Consider the following 21,512-nt stretch of genomic DNA (forward strand, 5'->3'; position numbering starts at 1 on the left):
CATGGACAACTGTATGTGGCCGGCTCACGCGTCGGAAAACCTTCCGATTTATTCGTGTACGCACCAGACGGAAAAACAAAAAATATCGTGTATCCACAAACACTCCAATAAATAAATAGAATTGAAACGACACTTTGAAATGTTTTCCCGATGAAAATGAATAATAATAATAAGTTTCAATAAAAATAATAAAATGTAAATTGAATTTTATCATAACGAGTTTGCTTGAATTTCCTTTCTTCTGAGATCGCAGCAATGCGCGACGGGTAAGCTAGTAAACTATAAATGATAATCTAATGATTTAAATTTTGTTGGATAGGAAGTTTATGACCATATTTAAAATGGTGGATAGTGGGGGTGTGCAACTGTGCAGGGGAAAGGTAATGGCTGTGCATGAGCACTGAAAATGGCGATGCAGTGTGGCATTTGGGCAGTGAAACTTTGGATTGTGAAGAGATAGGATGTTGAAATTGGTGTCAATTTGTACAAAATGACAGTATCTAGAATAATATTTAGCAGTAATAACCAATAAAATAGAATTTGTAAAGCCATAAGCCAATAACTGTGTGGGTTGAAGAAATTGCAAAGCAAATATGAACAGAAATGTAAGAAACATATATCATTGGAAAGAAAAATTTAAAAGGAATCAGAAAAGTCTAGAATGACTAATGCTGACTGGTGCAGATTGTTTAGTGTGTGTAAGAAAACAGAGTGCATCAACTTTGACAATATTTTGAGTTCATTGCCACCTGAACCAATAGATTTTGACTTGGAATGTGATAAACACAAAGATGGATTCACACCTTAAACAATTGTGATTGTGTCCCATACACAACCCTCCCAATTTTTTTGACCTGTGCCACATTTAGTTAACTCATTGCAGTCAGTTGATGCCATGGGGTGGGAGGAAAAACACTGTCAGATGGCTTAATGATATTGTGTACTGAACATTTTGGAACAAGTGGTGGATCTCACACAATTTATGTATTTTTATTCATTGTATTATTTGCTGCTGGCCATGTGCAGTATATGGAGATAATAATCCTGCCAATTTTGATGGATTGATCTGTGATATGTCTTCTCTCTAACTGAAGATTTTTGGAAGTATACCAAAATATCACCATAAAGTTAAAATTGGGTTTTAAAAAACACCATCGACACCAACCTGCTTTTCTGCCAAAACGCCACCACTCCCGCTATAAGTTTCAGGGAAAGATGGGAAGAAATGTAATGACCTTGAATAAATCCATGCTGGACCAAAAAGCACACTGATTTCTCATCTCACTGAGTGCGCAATTTCTTGTTTAAATTATTTTGAATTTACTGCCTCCTTGCTTTAAGAAAATCTGATTTTACGATGCAATACAAATCTTTTTCTTATTTAAAAAAAATTTATGAATTAATTTAAATTAAATTATGAAATTTTTATATGACATAGCTAATTACATAATCAGTTTTAATTATTAACAATAAATGAAGCTTTTTGGTTTTTGTAAGTGAATAAAGTGTTTTTTAATAAAAAAAATTTATATAATTATGTACAAAATGGGCTTAAATAGACTTGGCTGAATATTGCATAATGGAAAGAGGAAATGCAGAGACATCAATAAGTCAGGGAATAATGTCACAATTGATCATGGAATGTCAGGTAATCACAGATAGAATTATCTGTATGGATCCTGCCTATATGGTAGAATGTTTTAATATCGCTACTTTGACAAATTCAGTCAGCAGAGAAGGATTCGACAATTTATCATTTGCAGATATCAATGAATTGCTGATTGACAAAGGTCTTAGCAAAGGTTTTATGAAATAATAGATATTGTCTTTTTGAAACTCTTAATCTCAAATAGTGATGATAATGAAGAGGTTCCATTCACTCCAAGTTTAATTAAAAAGGAATTCAACTGGCCAGTGAGAAATCATTTTCTTATACACAATACTAGTATCAAACAAGCTGAGCAGTTTAAATTGATATAATGTTGTGTAAGACCTCAAGAATTATGCAATGACCTAGTCAAAACAGGGACTCTAGTCTGCTATGTGAGATCTACTTGCAAGATACGACTTGTGATGCCTGACAGGATAGGTATGTTATCTCTCCAGGACTTCTCACTGTAGCCTAGTCTGCAATGTAAGAAATGACTTTGTGGGTGTTATGTGATTATCTGTTACATTCAACTTTTCTTGCCTTCTCACTGCATAGTAAGAACAATACACATGGCCACTTGTTGACCTAACCATCAGTCTTTCCAAATGATTTCTTTTTTCATCAATGCTTTTTGTTTCACATTACCTTTGAAATCATTCCATGCTTTAAAATTCTATACTGTATATTAATGTACAAATGTTAGAGACTCATTAGTTTAATTTCAACTTGCAATATAATGTTCCAATGAGCTATATTTTTATTGATCTACAACACACACAAGTATAATATACTGTAACTAAATTTAATAGCCTGTAGGCCTAATATAAAAAATCATACTAATTTTTTTATAATAATCTAATCCAGGGCTTCTTAAACTTATGGGTTGTGACCCCATTTGGGGTCGCAAGATTTTAATGCAAAATATTGAAAATAATTTGTGAGAGTTTGAAAATGGCATGCTTTGTATCATAGGTTTCATGAGTTGTGCTTTGTGTCACTTCTGGTGCAGCGAGACAACTATTCAGCAACACTGATTGTAGTGTGAACTAGTGTAGTGTTGTTGCTTTTCAGTATATTCAGTTGTCTCTGTTCCATTGTAACACGAGTGAACTGTGGTATTACACCATTATTGTTTTTGCAAATTTTTATATATCTTTATTTTATATTTTTTGGGTCGCAAAAAAATCATAATCATAAATGGGGTCGTGAATAAAAAAAGTTTAAGAAGCCCTGATCTAATCCATTATTAAAACTACCAATTACATTATTTTGTTATTATTTAAAACAAACAAATGTAGCCTATTTAATTAATATGCCTTTTTGTCCTTTTTTTATAACTCTATTTAAAATTTATTTTGTATTACAAGTACAATCTATCTATTAACAGGACTTATTATACTGGTATTATGGATGCAGATATTTAGTCTTTCAGTTCAAAAACTAAATAAAGAACATTATTTTTGAACTGTAAGACTAAATATCTGCATTCATAATTCCAGTATAATAAGTCCTGTTAATATATAGATTGTACTTGTAATACAAAATAAATTTTAAATAGTTGTAAAAAGAGAGGCACTGAGGTCGGCGTTATGTGTGCGTTTTTCTTTAATCGCTAGTACCTTCGACGAACATATGGTCGTCGTCATCAGGCGAATTACCGAAAGAATTAAACGGAAATAATCCGATTTGGAATAGAACTCTTTAAATTTAAGATGAAATTTTAGTCAAAGTCGTTAGGAACACGATAGAAATATTCAAAAATGTTCGAAAAACGAACGAGCAGAAAGCTCCATGATGTGCGAATACGCGCATGCGCAGATATAAACACACACTATACGCATTCTGGAGAATGCTAATTATTACTTAATTGCTTATATAGTGTGACCCTCGACAAAGGACTACAATTCTCGGTTCATCACAAGTCCAGCATAGCTCCACACATTATACCAGCAGAGGCCTTTCAGCCTTCTCGATATGTCAATGCTGCCATTGCCTCTCTCGTTAGAAGGGCTTACGTACTATCATCTTCGCAAGAGCTGGTAAACATGGAGTTAGACAACATAAGTTTGGGGGTACGCACTGCTGGCTTTTCACGTGCAAAATTTACGCACGTGCTCAATATGGTAAAGAAATCACTGTTTCCAAGTACCACATTATGCAGCAAAAGAGAATTTTCAATGGTACAAACATCGTTGCCATACCTGGGACCCCTCTCTATACGTATCTGCAGAATCTTTAAGCAGCACGGCCTTATACTACCACTAACCCCACTTCCAAACCTACGCAAACTCATTTGTAATGATAGGGACAAATTTTCCACGCTTGAGAAGTCGGGGGTCTATGCTGTACCTCTGGAAAACCTTACAACGGGAGTAAATGCAAGATATGTCGGGGCCACTACTAGAATGCTTGCCAGCCGACTAGAAGAGCACCAAAACGATGTTGCGAGGGGTAGACACACCACCGAGCTCGCAAGAAAAGTACTTGAGCAGGGTTACAACCCGCTATGGTCCCAAGCGGTTATGCTCAAGAGCTGTAAGGATCGGAAAATCGTTTTCATATGGGAGTCTCTTCTTACTACTATCTTGGACACGTGCAACATTCCAACTCTCGAGCTGCCCAGTGTATGGGTCACACTATATAAGCAATTAAGTAATAATTAGCATTCTGCAGAATGCGTATAGTGTGTGTTTAGATCTGCGCATGCGCATATTCGCACATCATGGAGCTTTCTGCTCGTTCGTTTTTCGAACATTTTTTAATATTTCTATCGTGTTCCTAACGACTTTGACTAAAGTTTCATCTTAAATTTAAAGCGTTCTATTCCAAATCGGATTATTTCCGTTTAATTCTTTCGGTAATTCGCCTGATGACGACGACCATATGTTCGTCGAAAGTACTAGCGATTAAAGAAAAACGCACACATAACGCCGACCTCAGTGCCTCTCTTTTTACAATATAATATTTTGGCGTGATCGTCAGCATATTGTTCATAAATTTTAAATAGAGTTAAATGTAGCCTATATTTACTTTTCTCTATTAACCTGAGGTTTTAGAGGACCAGTGCCATTGGCATTCGGTAAAATATTGAAATTCTCTTATAATTTTACCTATCTTTTCCTGTAAATGAGATATCAAATTTTCCAGATACCATATTTTTATGTTTGTTTAACAAATTAATTATTAGTTTAAGCTGCCTTGCCATTACTGGCTTCTCTGCCATATTACTAAACAACTCCACTTGCAACTCCTTTGGTTTGTATCTTGCTTTCCTGTTGGCTGAATAAATGCAGAAGTTGTTTAGCCTGGAACTTTATTAAGTCGTAACTGTCCTGTCACCAAGCGGACTTGCAAACTAATTGTTGTTTGACTCAACTTACAATAGTGAGTTGTCGACCAAATGTCATTCAACGACTTCTTGCATAGCAGATTAAAACTCCAGAATCATCATGATTGATAACTAAATTCATTTTCAAAATGAATAAAACTTGAGCAATGCCAGAAATAAGTTCTAATTTTGTTCAAGCTAGCATATGGAATCTCACCACTGAAGCATGAAGACATCTAAAGTATTTTGAGCAATAAAAGTGGCTTTGAAGTCTTTTGTAAACAAATGCATTTATTGTCAGAAAGTAGCAGCAAATAAAATATAGTCATCAGGCATGTGAAGTAACTCTAATTTATTTTATATTGAAGCTGTATTTGAAAAATCATAGAAATTAATCAGCTGATTTCCATAGTAGATTGGTTCTTTGCAAACCTGAAATTGTGTAAATCAAGACTAACATTTTGATGGAAAAATGGAAGGATTGGTTTCAAGGTTCCATTTTTTACTGACCATTATAAAATAAGTGAAAATGAAATTTTAATCTGTATCATCTTTTCTTGTTGATAAACAGTTTTTTTCTATAACTTCTTCATGCATACTCGGTTTGTATAATAAATAAATAAAACCTACTTACTCGAGCCTCTAACCGGTGTGAAGAAATACAATAAAATAAACAACTTTGAAGAAACAGACATTTTTCGAACACCTTCCGTGTCCTTCCTCAGGTAAAACAGCTGGATTCCTTATTCTAAAACACCATTACACAATTTTAAAAAGAACAATTACACTGGTTAGAGACTCGAGTAAGTAGGTTTTAGTTTTTTTTTCTTCCATTTGTTTGGTTATTTTGTCTTTGCTGAGGCACATGTTCAAGAAAGATATCTTTTCTATGAACTCTGACAGAATGTTACCTCTGTTTGTTTAATAGGCACCTTGATTTGGCATATGGGTAGTGTGACTTTTCATCCATAGATTTAGACTGGTTTACAATGGAGCCAAAACCAATAGTAGCATTTGGAGGGGACATTCAGGTTAAAGGCTTCTTTATCCTTACTACGTTTCATAGCGATTATTTTATTGTTTAGTGCATTTTGCACTATTTTATGTAGCTTTCCTCTTAATAAGGCTATGTACATCATTTTTGACAGAAAAACTGTTTGAAATGCCATCAGAAACACTTATGTGGAATGCTTTTGTGTTCCAATGAACAATGTTTTTCTCTTGTGGTTGCCAGGATGTGAGGAAGTTCCTTTGATGAAAATGCTGATTTATTGGTTTGAAAGGAATTTTCATACTCTTTTGTACAGCTTGAACATACTCTTAATATTTCTTCTTATATTCTTTCTGGAACTGCCAAATACAGGACTATTTCTAGTCATTCAAAGCAGTGGAGGTTAACTTGTAGTATAGAGCAAAGGCCAGTTCATACTTCCTGAGAATGGAAAAGAAGAGAACATGTCTTCAATTTTTTATTATCCTCTTCTCATATTACTCTCTTCAAAATAAAAAACAATTGCACATGCAATTTTGGTACTTGCAATTTAAAATAAAGCTTTGAAAGCATAGAAGTGAAAAACCCAAGTTATAAAATTGTTAAAAAATTTGAGTATATGTGGTTATTTAATTTGAGAAAACAGAATGGAAACTACTAATACTTTATAAGAGAAATTGTGGTCTCATTCACAGACCAGAAAATGTTATAATGTGATTTTATTGGGTTATCTTTTAGATAGGTTTTAACTTAAAAAATTAAATAATTTGTATTAAAGGCTGATAGGTATGCATCATCTCGTGCTAACTTTAACTAACTGATAATGTATCTATATGGTATATGAAAGATAGGGTTCAAGCTTTCCTTCAGGTCACTCTTTTCTTGCAAATAAGCCTGAATTATTAAATTTATTTTTAAAATTAATGCAATTGTTGTGTGCTTGCTTGAGAAATGGATTGAAAATTAGCACAACAAACATCTCCATCAAATAGCTGGTGAATTTATTTAATAATTTACAAAAAGTATATAATAAAATAACATGTACATTCAAGGTTCAGTCTTGAATTCTGGTGTGGAACAAAATCACATCAGGCACAAAGACAAAAGAAAAAGATCTCATAACAAACACTACAGCACTTTGTAAAGCATGCAAAGAGAGAGAGTGCCACTTCTCAGCAGTTTTAAGTTGAAGAAAAAATACAGGTAACCCCCGTATAACACGGTAGTTACGTTCCAAAAAATTGCCGTGTTATGTGAATCTGTGTTATATGAAACAAAGAACTAATAGGAAAAGGAGGGTTAGGTTTAAAAAATTAAAAAACATGCTAGTATATTTTCATAATTAAGATAAATATCTTCATTAAAATTTTTAAAGTGATACATATAAATTAAACAATGTTTTCTTTGTCATCACTAAAAACACTATTAATTAACTGAGAGCGTTTTCTTTTTGGCAAGTTATCCTTATCCTCTGAGCATTTTTCTGCATTATCTTCAGATCCATGCTTTACCTTTTGCAAAATGTATGTAATTTTAGATTGCTTGCTTCTAGTTAAAAGGTCTTTATAAATTTCTTTATATGGTGCTAAGCACTTATGAAAAATAAAGCAAGTATGGAATAAGGGAAAAACATTCGGCAACATCAGAAGCAAAAGCGTCGCGATCTGTCAACATTGAAACAAGTTTCGAGAAGGACCACGTGTATCGACAGAAGGCGAGAAGAGAAAATTTACATACTTAAGTACTAATAGTTCACGAAAATAATAATTTTCATGAACTATTATTACTTAAGTATATAAAAATTTATTACATTTCCTGTTGTACGAGGGTTTTACCCAATTCTTGAACCGTGTCAGAGTAAATCCGTGCTATAAAAGTACCGTGTTATACGGGGGATGGTACCAATTCTCGAACCGTGTTAGAGTGAATCCGTGCTATAAAAGTACCGTGTTATACGGGGGATGGTACCAATTCTCGAACCGTGTTAGAGTGAATCCGTGCTATAGAAGTGCCGTGTTATACGGGGGATGGTACCAATTCTCGAACCGTGTTAGAGTGAATCCGTGCTATAGAAGTGCCGTGTTATACGGGGGTTACCTGTATACATATTTTGCCGATCCCAACAGCAATTATTAATGTTAATGTTAAAGCAGTCTAAGTGCATACCGTTCATCCATATTATTTATTATCTAAGTAAATATGTAGAAAAAAGATAATCCAATAAAATCTGCTTTTAGATATTTGGTAATCTGCATAAGTAAGCATTTGAATTGATAATTGATAATCCTGAAACATTGCATATTTCATATTCTAATATATTGCTTAAAATTATTTAATATTTATTTTAATGTTTACAATTTTGGCATCTATTTAGCAATCACTGTTAAGCCTTCAGTGAAATCCAAAGTTAAAACAAAAATCACTAAACCATCAGCTAAAACACCATCCAAATTAATTAACAGCAAAATAACAAAATCGAGTTCTCAATCCTTTACAACAAAGAAAAGTAGCACAAGTAGCAAAATGTCTGCAAAACCGAGCGTTCAGCGAGTTAATCAGTCAAAAGCAGAAAGTGCTGTAAAATCTTCATCAAAAGAAATGAAGGTTCCTCAGAAATCTCCAGTAAAGGTATGTTGTTTATTATTTTAAAATTACTTTTGTATGTAATTTAATGAGTCCTTAATTTATGTGGCTTCCTCTAGCTTATACAAGTATAAGAATATGACATAAAATAATGGCTTGAAGAATACATATACAAGATGTGACAATTTAATTCCCAGAATGGCCGCTTAGAGTCACCCATGACATAATTATATTGGAATGGCACGTGCATTCATGTTCGAATTAATGTGTGTGTAAATTTCAAGCTGATAGAGATAGTTGTTAATTAGATATTGGGAAGGTAATAGTTATTTGCGTGTACTCTTTGACATAAAAATGGGTGACCAAAATTTAGAGCAGTGTATTAATATTAAATTTTGTGTGAAAACCAGCAAATGGGCTACTGAAATGTTACAGTATGACCCAGAAATAAAACATCAGAGCATACAATGGAAATCCCCAAGTTCACTGTGCCCTAAAAAATCACACATGTCATGCTCACAGTTTAAGACCATGCTGATGTGTTTCTTCGATCACAAGGGAATAGTCTACCAAGAATTTATTTAACGGACAGTCAATCAACAACGCTATTTAGAAGTACTACAGAGATTCTGTTTGAAGAAAGACTTGAACTATGGCCTGAAAAGTGGATCATTCATCAAACCAAGTCACAGTTCACTCACTGCGAGACATTTTCTGGACAAAAATGCAATTACCCAATAGATTATCCTGCCTATTCACCTGACTTAGTTCCCTGTGATTTCTGGCTTATTTCCAAAATTAAAAGCTGTGCTGAAAGGATGAAGGTTTTCTAATATAACTGATATCCAACTGAGTAGCTGTCTCACATTCATGATATGTGAAACAGCTACTCAACAGTATTCTAGAAAATGAGTTTCAAGCATGCTTCTAGAAATGGAAATACTTTTTAAGTCAGTGTATAGATGCACAAGGAGAGTACTTTGAAGGTGACAGTAGCCACTAGTGTACAGTTCCATGTATATATTTTTTAAAGGTGCATTCCAGTAATTAAGTTATCACACCTTGTATTTGATACAGTAGAGATAGTAGAGGTATTCACAATGAGAAACTTTTCTTGCTTTAAGAGAACCATGTTTTACAAAAGCTTCAAACTGTAAACTCGCATTCCAACAGAATGATTTGCAATCGTTATTTCATCTTTGTTGTACCACTTATTAGTAAGCATTGTCTTTTGTGAAATTCCTTTAGCCATTTTTAAAACCACAAAATGACTGAATCCTCTGTTGACAAATTTTGATAATTGGTGAATGTTGCTCAGAGGAAATTTTTTGTTAAGCCATTGACTTTTGCCATAGAACCTGCACTAATGAAAACAAAATTAAGAAAATGATGCTTTTGTAGCTTTTAAGAAAACCATGAAAACTGGTATAGTAAGAAAGTTTATGGATTGTGAATACTCCTAGTGACATTAGCTTTGGTCACTTTTACAAATTATCCTGTGATGTTTCTTATTCTACTTTATAAACACGAATATCTGTAGATCTGCAGAGCCATGAAAGAGAAGTGACAAATTTATTGATTGCTAATTCTTTAGGATTTTGCTTTAATAAACTTTTTTTAAGCTTTAGGCACTGTATTCCAAACTTAATGAATCATTTTAGATTTGCATTCCACACCATTTATTTGTGTTCTTTGGAAAACTAAGGATGACCACAGAGTGGACAAAAATGTTATTAAATAAAGAATATTTATGGCTTCTTAAAACTAGTTGCTTGATCTTTTAAATTTTTAATAAGCTTTAAGACTATTGAAATAAATCTATATTTCTATTTAGTTTTTAATAGAGTTTATTTATTTATGTTGTGTGTAAGAATGGTTTTAAACTTGTAGAATGATTACAAATCGAGGACTTTGTGCACTTTTTTTCCAGATAATAATTTAATAAAATTATAAATTAATTTAAGATAATTAGACTGTTGCTAAGTATTGAATGTTAATTTTTATTTACCTTTATAATTAAAATATCTTTTTATATACAATTACATCAATACAAGTGGAATGTGTTTTTATAGAGTAGATTCATGCTTTATACACAGATTGGTTTCTGGGAAACTATGATTAAACAAACCATCATAAGTTGAGAATCTATTCCTAGAAATACAGTTTGAATTACCTAATATTAAACCAGGATAATCAATGAAAAATATAGGCATTCATAATTTATACAGTCATTAAAGTGAGGGTTTGTAAAACAAGTGATTAGAGCAGAATCTACTATACAGTAGAACCTCGATTATCTGGACTAATTGGGGATGAAGGTAGTCCGGATAAGGAAAAATCCAGATAATCGAAACAAATACTTTAATTTGTCTTTTAATGATAATACAACACGTTTTCTTTTCGATGACATATTGGTAATATTAAAAATAAATACTGTATTTAAATCGTGATCAAATTTTCAAGAAACAAATGTTCTATTGAATAGAACAAATGTTCTATTGACTACTACTGACCAGTGCTAACAGACTAGCTATTGTTTAAAAGGCCCTCTGGCAGCTCAAGAATACGGATTTTATAAAATAAAAAGCAGTTGAAACTGCATTTTTATGAATAAAAACTTGACAAACTATTTATCGTTTTATGACAAGTAACATTTTTTCGTTGCATTCTTGGCTTTTAAGTAATGCATAAACCTTCAAGGCGCGAGACCCTTCAGACCGCGAGGCATAGGTGGTGGCCCACGTTGCCCATGCCTTACACTGCCCTTGATTATAGAAATGATGTAATTTGAGTATAAATTATTTATAAATACGTATGCCAAGTTATATTTTTATTACGACGAAAAATATATTTAAGAGTTTACAACCACTGTGCCGGGTGAGACGTTGTAAAAACAAAAAAGTTATGCATTCCATCACGTACATAAACAGTATCGTAATTCTCCAAGTGCAAATCAGCAAATTCGAAAAATTTTTGTTTATCATTTGGGACTTCATACTATAATATCAAAAAACTTACTAATACACCTTATCTTGCAGCCGAAGTTTATTACTTCTAACATTTTCGGTCTTGTTAAAAGACCTTTCTCAAGAGAAATAAAGCAAATAAAAATAACAAAATGTATAAATCGAATGCTTAGTACAACGAACAAGCTTTTTGAATATTTTTGAACTAGCCTATAATCCGTTGCAATTTATGACATCATTTTTAACTTTGCAACGGAAGTATAAAAATCCTAAAGATTACATAAATATCTAAATACAAAGAGTTACCATCTCCGAACGTCACTCATAAATACATAGTTTAAGATACATAGTAACTGCTTCCCTCGATTATTATGGTTTATATTAAGCTAGAGGACCATGCTGCCGATATTTTTGTCGATTTTCGAAAGTTGATTGCAAGGCCTTTATGCTTTGCTTTACAAATCTGCCAGGCTTCCGCGTAATGCCGGTGTTTCCGATCTCGAACTATCTGCATTAGTCTTGCTTGGTCCCATTCAGCCTTGACGTCTTGCGAGTCCGCTAAAACGTAGGTGGCCAGCGCAGTGAATGGTTGTTCTTTTCTTATATTTGCTTGATGTTCTGCTAACCTGTCTTTGATACATCTTCCTGTTGCCCCTATATACGTTACGGACTCAAGGCGACATAGTAAATTAATGTATATAGGGGCAACAGCAAGATGTATCAAAGACAGGTTAGCAGAACATCAAGCAAATATAAGAAAAGAACAACCATTCACTGCGCTGGCCACCTACGTTTTAGCGGACTCGCAAGACGTCAAGGCTGAATGGGACCAAGCAAGACTAATGCAGATAGTTCGAGATCGGAAACACCGGCATTACGCGGAAGCCTGGCAGATTTGTAAAGCAAAGCATAAAGGCCTTGCAATCAACTTTCGAAAATCGACAAAAATATCGGCAGCATGGTCCTCTAGCTTAATATAAACCATAATAATCGAGGGAAGCAGTTACTATGTATCTTAAACTATGTATTTATGAGTGACGTTCGGAGATGGTAACTCTTTGTATTTAGATATTTATGTAATCTTTAGGATTTTTATACTTCCGTTGCAAAGTTAAAAATGATGTCATAAATTGCAACGGATTATAGGCTAGTTCAAAAATATTCAAAAAGCTTGTTCGTTGTACTAAGCATTCGATTTATACATTTTGTTATTTTTATTTGCTTTATTTTTCTTGAGAAAGGTCTTTTAACAAGACCGAAAACGTTAGAAGTAATAAACTTCGGCTGCAAGATAAGGTGTATTAGTAAGTTTTTTGAATTTTTGTTTATTTTGAACAATCCAGATAATCGAGGTTCTACTGTATTATATATACAATTTTAATCATTATATATTTTTACCATAAATACTTGTTCACCAACGATTTTATAAAAAGTTCAGATAAATTTTTCTCCCTGTCTCTGATTCAAAGAAAATTAAATCTAAAGTCATTATCCATTACTTTCAGAAAATATAATTGATAAATAGCAGTCATTAACAGAAACCAGTTTGGTTAATTTGGGTTATCGAGGAATAACAATTGGGTTGCGTATAGATATAAAAAGATATGAAATTGGATTCAAGGCAAAATAAATAATGAATAACATAATATAATTTATTATTGTAGGAAAGATACCTAAAATATTAGGAATTTAATGTTTAAATAATGTATACTATTTGCTATCATTTAATACTTGAAAACAGTTATCTCTCTTCATTCTCTGTGTTCTTAGCTTTATGATCAATCTGTTTCGAATTATTCTTGCTTAACTCGGACTCTAAGGAAAATATAGACAAATTAAACTTCACTCTGACACTGGGGCTAAAATACTAAATGCGGAACCTGTTACCGGTGTAATTTTGTGTGAAAAAAGAAACAAAGAATTCTATTTATTTTAATAATAGTGATAAACTTATTCTAATTTTGCGTACTTTTTAGCTTTAATTTATTTTAAAAAATTAAACTATCGCTAGAGCTATGCAGTGCTTTATTACAATATATTAACTTTAATTTCCAATTACTGCTANTTTGCGTACTTTTTAGCTTTAATTTATTTTAAAAAATTAAACTATCGCTAGAGCTATGCAGTGCTTTATTACAATATATTAACTTTAATTTCCAATGACTGCTAGTAGTGCTGTCAATCACTACTAGCAGTCATTTACTGCTAGTAGTGATTGACAGCACAGCAATACATTGAAGAAATCCTGAATCTCGTGTTGCCTTTCATGGCAGGGCTGCAAACAGCCATTTTCTAGCAAGGTAATGCTCAGCTAAACATAGCTAGGATTTCTCAGGAAGGTCACCATCACATTGCCACACTTCCTTGGCTCGCATGTTCTCCAGATTTATTGCCCATCAAGCATTTGTGGGACCAGATGGGGCACTGACTTTGACCATCTACAAGTATGAGGAATTTGGAGCAGCAGTTTCAACGTCTGTGGGGGCAAATCTGTCACAGGATAGCATACAGTACCTGTGTGTTTCCATGTCTGCCCATATTGTTGCATGTATCAAGGCAGGATGCAGTCATACATGGTACTAAAGGTTTCTTTAAATTGTAGCACTGTTGTGCAGGATGTTCCTTCACTATATTGTAATCACTTATTACCATTCTCATTATACAAGGTGTGACAATTAAATTCCAGGACTGAGGTAATAAAAGGACACAAAGAATATATAATGAAAAACCCTTTTAATATGTTTCAAAGTAATTCCCCTGGAGGGTAATGCACTTCTCGCAATGCTTTGTACAAGTTCTTGAAACACTCGGCAAAGTCACTTCCATTGACAGCTCTCAATTCCTTGGTCACATTGTGCTGTATGTCCTCCAGGTTGTCGAATCTTTGTCCCTTCAATGTGATTTTGATTTTTTGGAATCCAGTAAAAAGGGTCATCATCAACATCTTTAATGAACTGTTGACACGCTTCCAGCCAGAGATGCTTTTGGTCCTCAGTGAGATAGTGCGGAATGAAGTGAAAGCAGATTTTTCTTTTGCCCAAATCTTCGGTGATGATTAAGCGAGTTGTCTCCAGATTGATATCAGTTGTCTCAGCTATCATCTGAATAGACATTCAATGGTCATATCGCAGCAAGTCTCTGATTTTTTTTGATGTTTTCTGGTGTTCGAACTGATTGATTGTCCAGGGCGAGCATCGTCCTCAAAGTCTTTCTGACCATCCCTGAAACGCGCAAACCACTTGAAAACACGAGAGCGGGATAGGGCATCATTCCCATAAACTTGCTTGATGAGGGCATACGTCTCTGTTGCACTTTTACCCAACTTGTAACAAAACTTAATGTTTGCTTTTTGTTCCATGACAAAAACATGATAGCACTTTCTTACAGCAATATGTGAATGGCATACAGGAAAAGAACAAGTTACAAGGCACAAACAAATCTTTGCAGATAAGTAGCCAGATGGTTGAACTATTATGACAAGCTTAGACAAGTTTCTGCACACTAACACTGCTGCACTACATGACCAGTCCTGGAATTAAATTGTTACACCCTGTATTTGCACTAATAAAGTTTCATTTAGTTCCAAAACCATCTTCTTGGTGTATAACGTTATTGCCAATGAGAGTTTATAAAAACAGTTAGAATATTTGGAAATAGTAAATTAAGGCACTGTTTTCATATTTATAAACAAATACTATTATTTTTTGCTATCAATTTTCTTTATTTTTTACTTAAACTATATTATTTATACTATTTAAAATTATTATATGTGACTGAGTAATTTCTGTTTCTTTTTATGAAATGTATATTTTATGTTTAATTTATTTTATAAACTTATAAAATAGAATAAGTAACGGAAATGATTTACTTTTTTTTTTACAAAAGATTTAATTTTTAAATAATTTTTATTTTTAGGTTAAAAGCACAAAATCATCCACAACAAGCACAAAGGCAGTCGAAAGTAAAGCAAATGTGAAATCAGAAAGTATAAAAGCGAGCATAAAAAGTAGTAATAGTGCCAAATCAATTAGTAGCTTATCAAATACTAAAGAAAAGGTTTCTCATAGACTGAAGTCCGAATTGACGAAAACTGGTAACTTTTATATTTCATTTTATTTACTTAAAATATGCTGGATTTTTGAATTCCAAAGAGACATATCTTTCTTTGTTTGTTTTTACAATGCCATTATATAACATTTTAAAACTACAATCTACTTAAAATATAGTTGCGGTGACAGCACAAAATTTTCATCTCATAATGTTTATTTTATATTTATTCCAAATTTGTTAGTGTAAACTTATAAGATTTGTGACCATTCCAGTACCAGTAAAATCATTTACTGCTTCATCAGAACGATTTAGATCAATGGAAATTGGTGAGAATATCATTATACTAAAGTACAATGAACAAACTTATGTGAAGAATCACATCATATTGATGTTGTTTCTTATTTAAATTTTCAAATAAAAATAATTTGGATGATACATTTAACTTCAGGAATTCTGAATCAGACACAAAGATTGGCAAGGAAAAATACTTTTAGAATAAAATAAAAATTGGAGATTACAGTGAAGACTTCCTCAAACTCTAAAGTTTAAACTATTTTATTCTTCTTATTTTATTTATTTTAATTTTAAGGTAAAATCACATAGTGTCCAGCCAGTACCTCTCCAAATAACAATCTATTTTTCATAAAAAAAAGGAATATGAAATTAATTTGATGGCACAATATATTTTCTTCTGAATGTAATCCTTGCTTCTGAACTAGTTATGAATTATTTACAGACAAATTGAGGTTTGATTATTAAAAATAATAGACTGACATTTTTCTACATATGTTTATTTTATATTAAATACATTTTCAATTCACAAACACACAATTTTGTCAGAGAATTTAAAGTATTATATATGAGACAATAATCAGTGAGAAAGATTAACAAAAAAAAAATAGCATTTATGAGAGATTAAATAATGCAGATTAATAATTTCTACAATAAAATGATGATACGATTCATTGGAGTAACTTTTGTGATTTAATCAGAATTACGCATTACCAAATTTCAATTTTTGCTATTTTTATAATTCTGATAACTAGCATCTAATTTTCTAATTACTTTCATTCATTGTTTAGTTCATTATTATCATCTTAAGTGCATCATTTGAAATTTATTAACTTTCTGTTTCATGTATTTAGTAGATATAATAATTGAAAATGATTGTATTATTGTTTTAAATTTATTCTTGTGCTTTTAAAGTTTCATTTATTGAATAAAGATTATTTTATCCACATTTTTTATCAGTTTATTGTTTCTATTACTTTCATATTTTTTTCACTAGTAATTTAGGAAAATGAATAATATGAATTAGTAAGGAATTGATTTTTATACACATACATTCAGTTAAATTTTTCTTACATATTCTATTCTTTGCTTGTATGGTTTTATAATATCTAAACTTTATACATCCAAGAAGTACAAACCTTTATGCATAATTATAACTTGTCCTTATATATATATATCTTTATCTATGCATAATTTAATATTCAAAAAATATATTCTCCATTATTTTTAAAGAAAGAAATTGAAACAATTTTCAGTATTTAAGCAATGATTGTATACAGTGTATGTTCAGTTATCTGTTTTCAAGAATTAAAAACATGAAAAGAATGTTTGTATTGATATAATGCTAACAGAATAATCTTTAATAAAAAAACAAATTTTGTTTGGATACTAATGAATCCAGTCCAAGATACTAATGAAGTCCAGATACTAATGAATGACCAGAACTACTAAAATTTAATTTAAATAACATTTTCCAAAAATTCTAATTCTAATTAAAATAGTTGATTAATGGAATTACTTAAATTTGCAAGCATTTAAAACACATTTGAATATCAGATAACTAAGCATTAACTATATATATATCAAATAAATACTCTTTACAGAACATCTTATTTTCTTAACAGTGAAAAAAGTAAACACTAAAACAACATCCACAACCACAACACCTTCTACTACTACTACTGTTACTACTAAGAAGACAGTTCCAAAAGTTGTGAAAAAGGTATCTGAAAAGAAACCAACCCCTAAGCTATCTTCACAAGTTAGCAAGACATCTAGCAAAATAGAAAAAGAAACAACTAAAACTGCTGCCACAAGCAAAACAGCTACCACATCAAAAGATGGTAGATAACTTAAAATATAATATTAAATATTTACATTTTGTTAGGCTGTTCCATGGAATTTTGCTATTATTTTGATTAAAAAGCACATTTTATTTTAATAAACCATTTCATTTGTTCCAGTTGCTAAAGATAAATCCCCCACAAATAAAGAACAGGAGCAAGAAGAATCAGATGTTGACAAATTACATGTTATGGTTGCAGCTGATGAATTAACTGATGAAATTCAGAATGCAGCTCAAGATGATGTTGGAACCGGTATTAGGGAACCAGAAGCTGGAGGTGGAAGTGAAGATCAGGATTTTGATACCCGCAGTGAAGCTTCTAGTTCTGCTCCTGCTGAATGTAGTTGCTCGTGTGAAGAAGATAGAAATAGTAGTGTGATGTCGTCAAGTGACTCGGCATCACGATCACCTTCTCACTCCTTAACAGCATCAAGATCTGGTTCAGAGACTGGTAAAAAACATTTGAATTAAATTGAGTAAATGTACAGTTTTGTTTAAAATAAATAAATTTTTTATTTAAAAGGAGGACATAAGAGAGAGAAGAAAGAACCTCGATCCAGAAAACGTACCCACTCGCCAATTGTTTATGATCGTAAAGGTGGAAGTGCAGAAAGTAAATATTTCTTATTAATTATTTTTACATTTCTTAGTTGTGAAACATTTTCTTTGATTTCTTTAAAATATGACATTTATAAAAGATGAATCAGATACAATGTATTGTTTTGAATTTTTGATGCATCTTACTTACATAGAAAGAATTTTTAGGATGAAAAATTAGATAATAATTAAATATAAATATAGTTTATTAATGGTTTTACTCTTTAAATACATTTTTTTAAAAGTATATTTACAGAAAATATAAAACATACAAGAAATACAGTAAAATTTTTTATTATACAGGGTGTTTGTAAATGTTCTTTCCATATGGAAATTTATTACTTAGTGAATCTGCAAGGTACTGTACATACATGAAACAAATGCAAGCTGAAAGAGCAACTTGAAAAGTTTATTAACCACAGAAAGAAACTAGTCAAGTTCAAAATGAGTATCATAAGTAGCTCAAATGACATCACACTGATATTCAACTCCTTGCCACACATCTACAGTGTGTCAGGATCAACTTTAGCAAAGAAATCATTTATTTGTCACTTCACTCTTCAATCCTTGTTAGCAGTGGGGGATCTGGAAAGTCATGCCAAAGAGCCTCCATGTCAGATCCAATGTTGGGTTGGATGTTGATTGAGGTTTGAAGCTGCACAATATGTGACGAGAGGTTGAATATTGGTATCATTTCATTTGAGTTACTTGTGGTGCTCGTGTTGAACTTGACTAGTTTCCTTCTGCATACAAATAAACTTTTTGAGTTAGGGCTATTTCACACTATGACCAACTGGAATGACTCCAAGTCGTGTTGCCATGGCAACAGCACTTGGTCCACCGACTGGTTGTTCCATTTGGACAAATTTAAAAAGTAAATATTTATAGTCTGATTGGAGCAGTCGGTGAGCTACAGCCAATGAGAGCTTTGAAACTTCAACCAATCAGACTTTGGATATATGAAAACTATCAAATCAATCAAACATAACTTTACATTATATATACAGTGAGTGATCTTAAATTTTCCTTCGTACTTAACTTCTTTCATAACTGCTTAAATTTTATATGGGAACATAAATGACTAATATATATATATTAAAAAACATTATCGACGCAATGAGAAAATATGGTATTATTTAGATTTTTTGGAAGAATTTATAAACAAAGTAAGATAATTTCTGCAAAGTTTAACCAAGTAGATTACAAAAATATTTTTAAAAGTTAGAAAAACTTAAAATGATTTCTAACACTCGTTCCGATTGATTCTTACGAATCGGCCACCGACATATAATCGTACTCAATGTGAATGCTTTTGTTACTAGTCGGTCCGATTATAGGATTGGCTGGGTCAAACCAATTGGTCCAATCAGTCATAGTGTGAAACATCCCTAAACTGCTAAACAGGTTTTAATAAAATTTGGCACAGAGATAGCTTACATGTTGGAGATGGACATAGGCTACATTTTACTGCGAGAAAATATCTTACTCCCACGAGAAAATTCGATATAATGCAGTCAAAGCTGTGGGTAGACAGCTAGTGATAAATAGAATAAGTTTTTTTACATTTATTACCTTTAAAATATAATTTTAATAATAATGAAAATAACATAAGGTTATTTAATTTTAATGTGACAAATGTGCACGATTTTCTTTGCACNAGTGCTACGGTTTAAAGGGTTAAAAGTCGTGTGCCATATCTCGAGTAGGATCAAACTTAACAACAATTTTACTCATTATCAGCATTTACAATTTTTTTATAAAACCCATTCCTTCTCTCAGAATTAAGCTTTTTACTATTTTATAATAATTAAAATATAAAAACTTTTGTAATAAAATATAATAGAAGGCACCAAATTTTTAAATGTAGTTGGGAAAGTTAAGCAACTTGTTGCTGAATTTTTTTCACATATAAATAACAAGATGATCTGTATGACTGAAATAGTTAACAAAATATACAGATAGTATGTTTTGATTGACTAAGGAATGGATAAAAAAATCCTGAAATGCTTCCCATGTTTAATGTTGTACAATGAGATCCAGCACGACTATATCTCTGGTGTCTGTGTTTATATATGGCTATTATATTTAAAACTTTAAATTGCAAGTGTTCTACTTTATAAATAATTCTTAAAGGAATAATCAAGCCCATTAATCTTGTGTGTGTTAGTTTAATGTGAAAAGTCATTAAAATTTTTGTCAAGAGTAATAGCAACTTTTTTTTAATAATTTTATATTGATTTGATTTTGATCTAATCTTTCTTATTTATAAATTGAAAATAAATTGCAGACAGTTCATATGTATCTTGTAAAAATTATTTTACAATATAATTACTGTAGAATGATTCAACATGTATTGAACAATTATTGCTTTCATTTGGAATATTGATAGGCAGTTTTAAAATCGATGTATTTGCATGCAGTAAAAAATAAATATTGCTGCAGAAAATACATCAGTTTTAATTGTATGTTAATTAAAAAAATTTGAATGCAGGATTGATAATTTTTCTGAACAATTATATTATTATTATTTTGTTAAATAGTTACTGTTGTTTATATACATTTTTGTTAATAAATATAGCAGTATTATTTAAAATGTTAATTTCATTTACATTAAAAGTTTATAAATTAACTTATTTGATGTTGAAATTCTTCTCTGTTGCCTGTGATGCCAAGTTGAATTTTCATCAATGTTAAGCCTAACAAAATTTTTTTTTAAAAATCATAATCGTGTTTACTGTGTTGTTAAAAATTATTTTTTTATTTTTTGCACAAACAAAATAAATATATTGAAAAATATAAAAACAAAAAAAATATATTTCGGAAGTTAATCTAGTATCAAAAACATTCCGATTCAGCAAGACACACATCGAGAGGGTACTTAAGGATGTGCCAGTATTTGAACGAGGCTTTTTCCCTCATCATGAGTGGTATGTTTTGCTTCAGCTCGTCAGAGAATATAGCCCAAGCAGCTGACATCTCCAAATAAATCCAAGAAAAAGAAAGAGTTTTACTTGTTTTGTGTGGTTGTGTGGTGTTTTTCTTAGGACTGTGTTGTTGGGCCGTGTGCCATGCTGAATTGGAATGTTTTTGATACTAGATTAACTTCCAAAATATTATTATTTTTTTTCAATGTATTTATTTTGTTTGCAAAATAAAGAAATAATTGACAGAAATTCAACATGAGGCAACATGCAACAGAGAAAAATTTC

General features: G+C 31.7%; 1 protein-coding gene across 1 annotated transcript in view; it reads left to right on the forward strand.

Annotated features, from left to right (window-relative positions):
• LOC111632078 (YTH domain-containing protein 1-like) overlaps nucleotides 1-21,512 on the forward strand; it is a 144,084-nt gene that overhangs the window by 32,811 nt on the left and 89,761 nt on the right. Inside the window, exons 3-7 of the mRNA XM_023376433.1 lie at nucleotides 8,345-8,598; nucleotides 15,435-15,612; nucleotides 17,486-17,704; nucleotides 17,825-18,157; nucleotides 18,230-18,387. Coding sequence (XP_023232201.1) covers nucleotides 8,345-8,598; nucleotides 15,435-15,612; nucleotides 17,486-17,704; nucleotides 17,825-18,157; nucleotides 18,230-18,387 — 1,142 coding nt within the window. The remainder of the gene's footprint in view (nucleotides 1-8,344; nucleotides 8,599-15,434; nucleotides 15,613-17,485; nucleotides 17,705-17,824; nucleotides 18,158-18,229; nucleotides 18,388-21,512) is intronic.

The sequence above is a fragment of the Centruroides sculpturatus genome, unplaced genomic scaffold (assembly GCF_000671375.1).
Source record: "Centruroides sculpturatus isolate CEXI.00-Female unplaced genomic scaffold, Cexi_2.0 scaffold724, whole genome shotgun sequence".
Classification (NCBI taxonomy): domain Eukaryota; kingdom Metazoa; phylum Arthropoda; class Arachnida; order Scorpiones; family Buthidae; genus Centruroides; species Centruroides sculpturatus.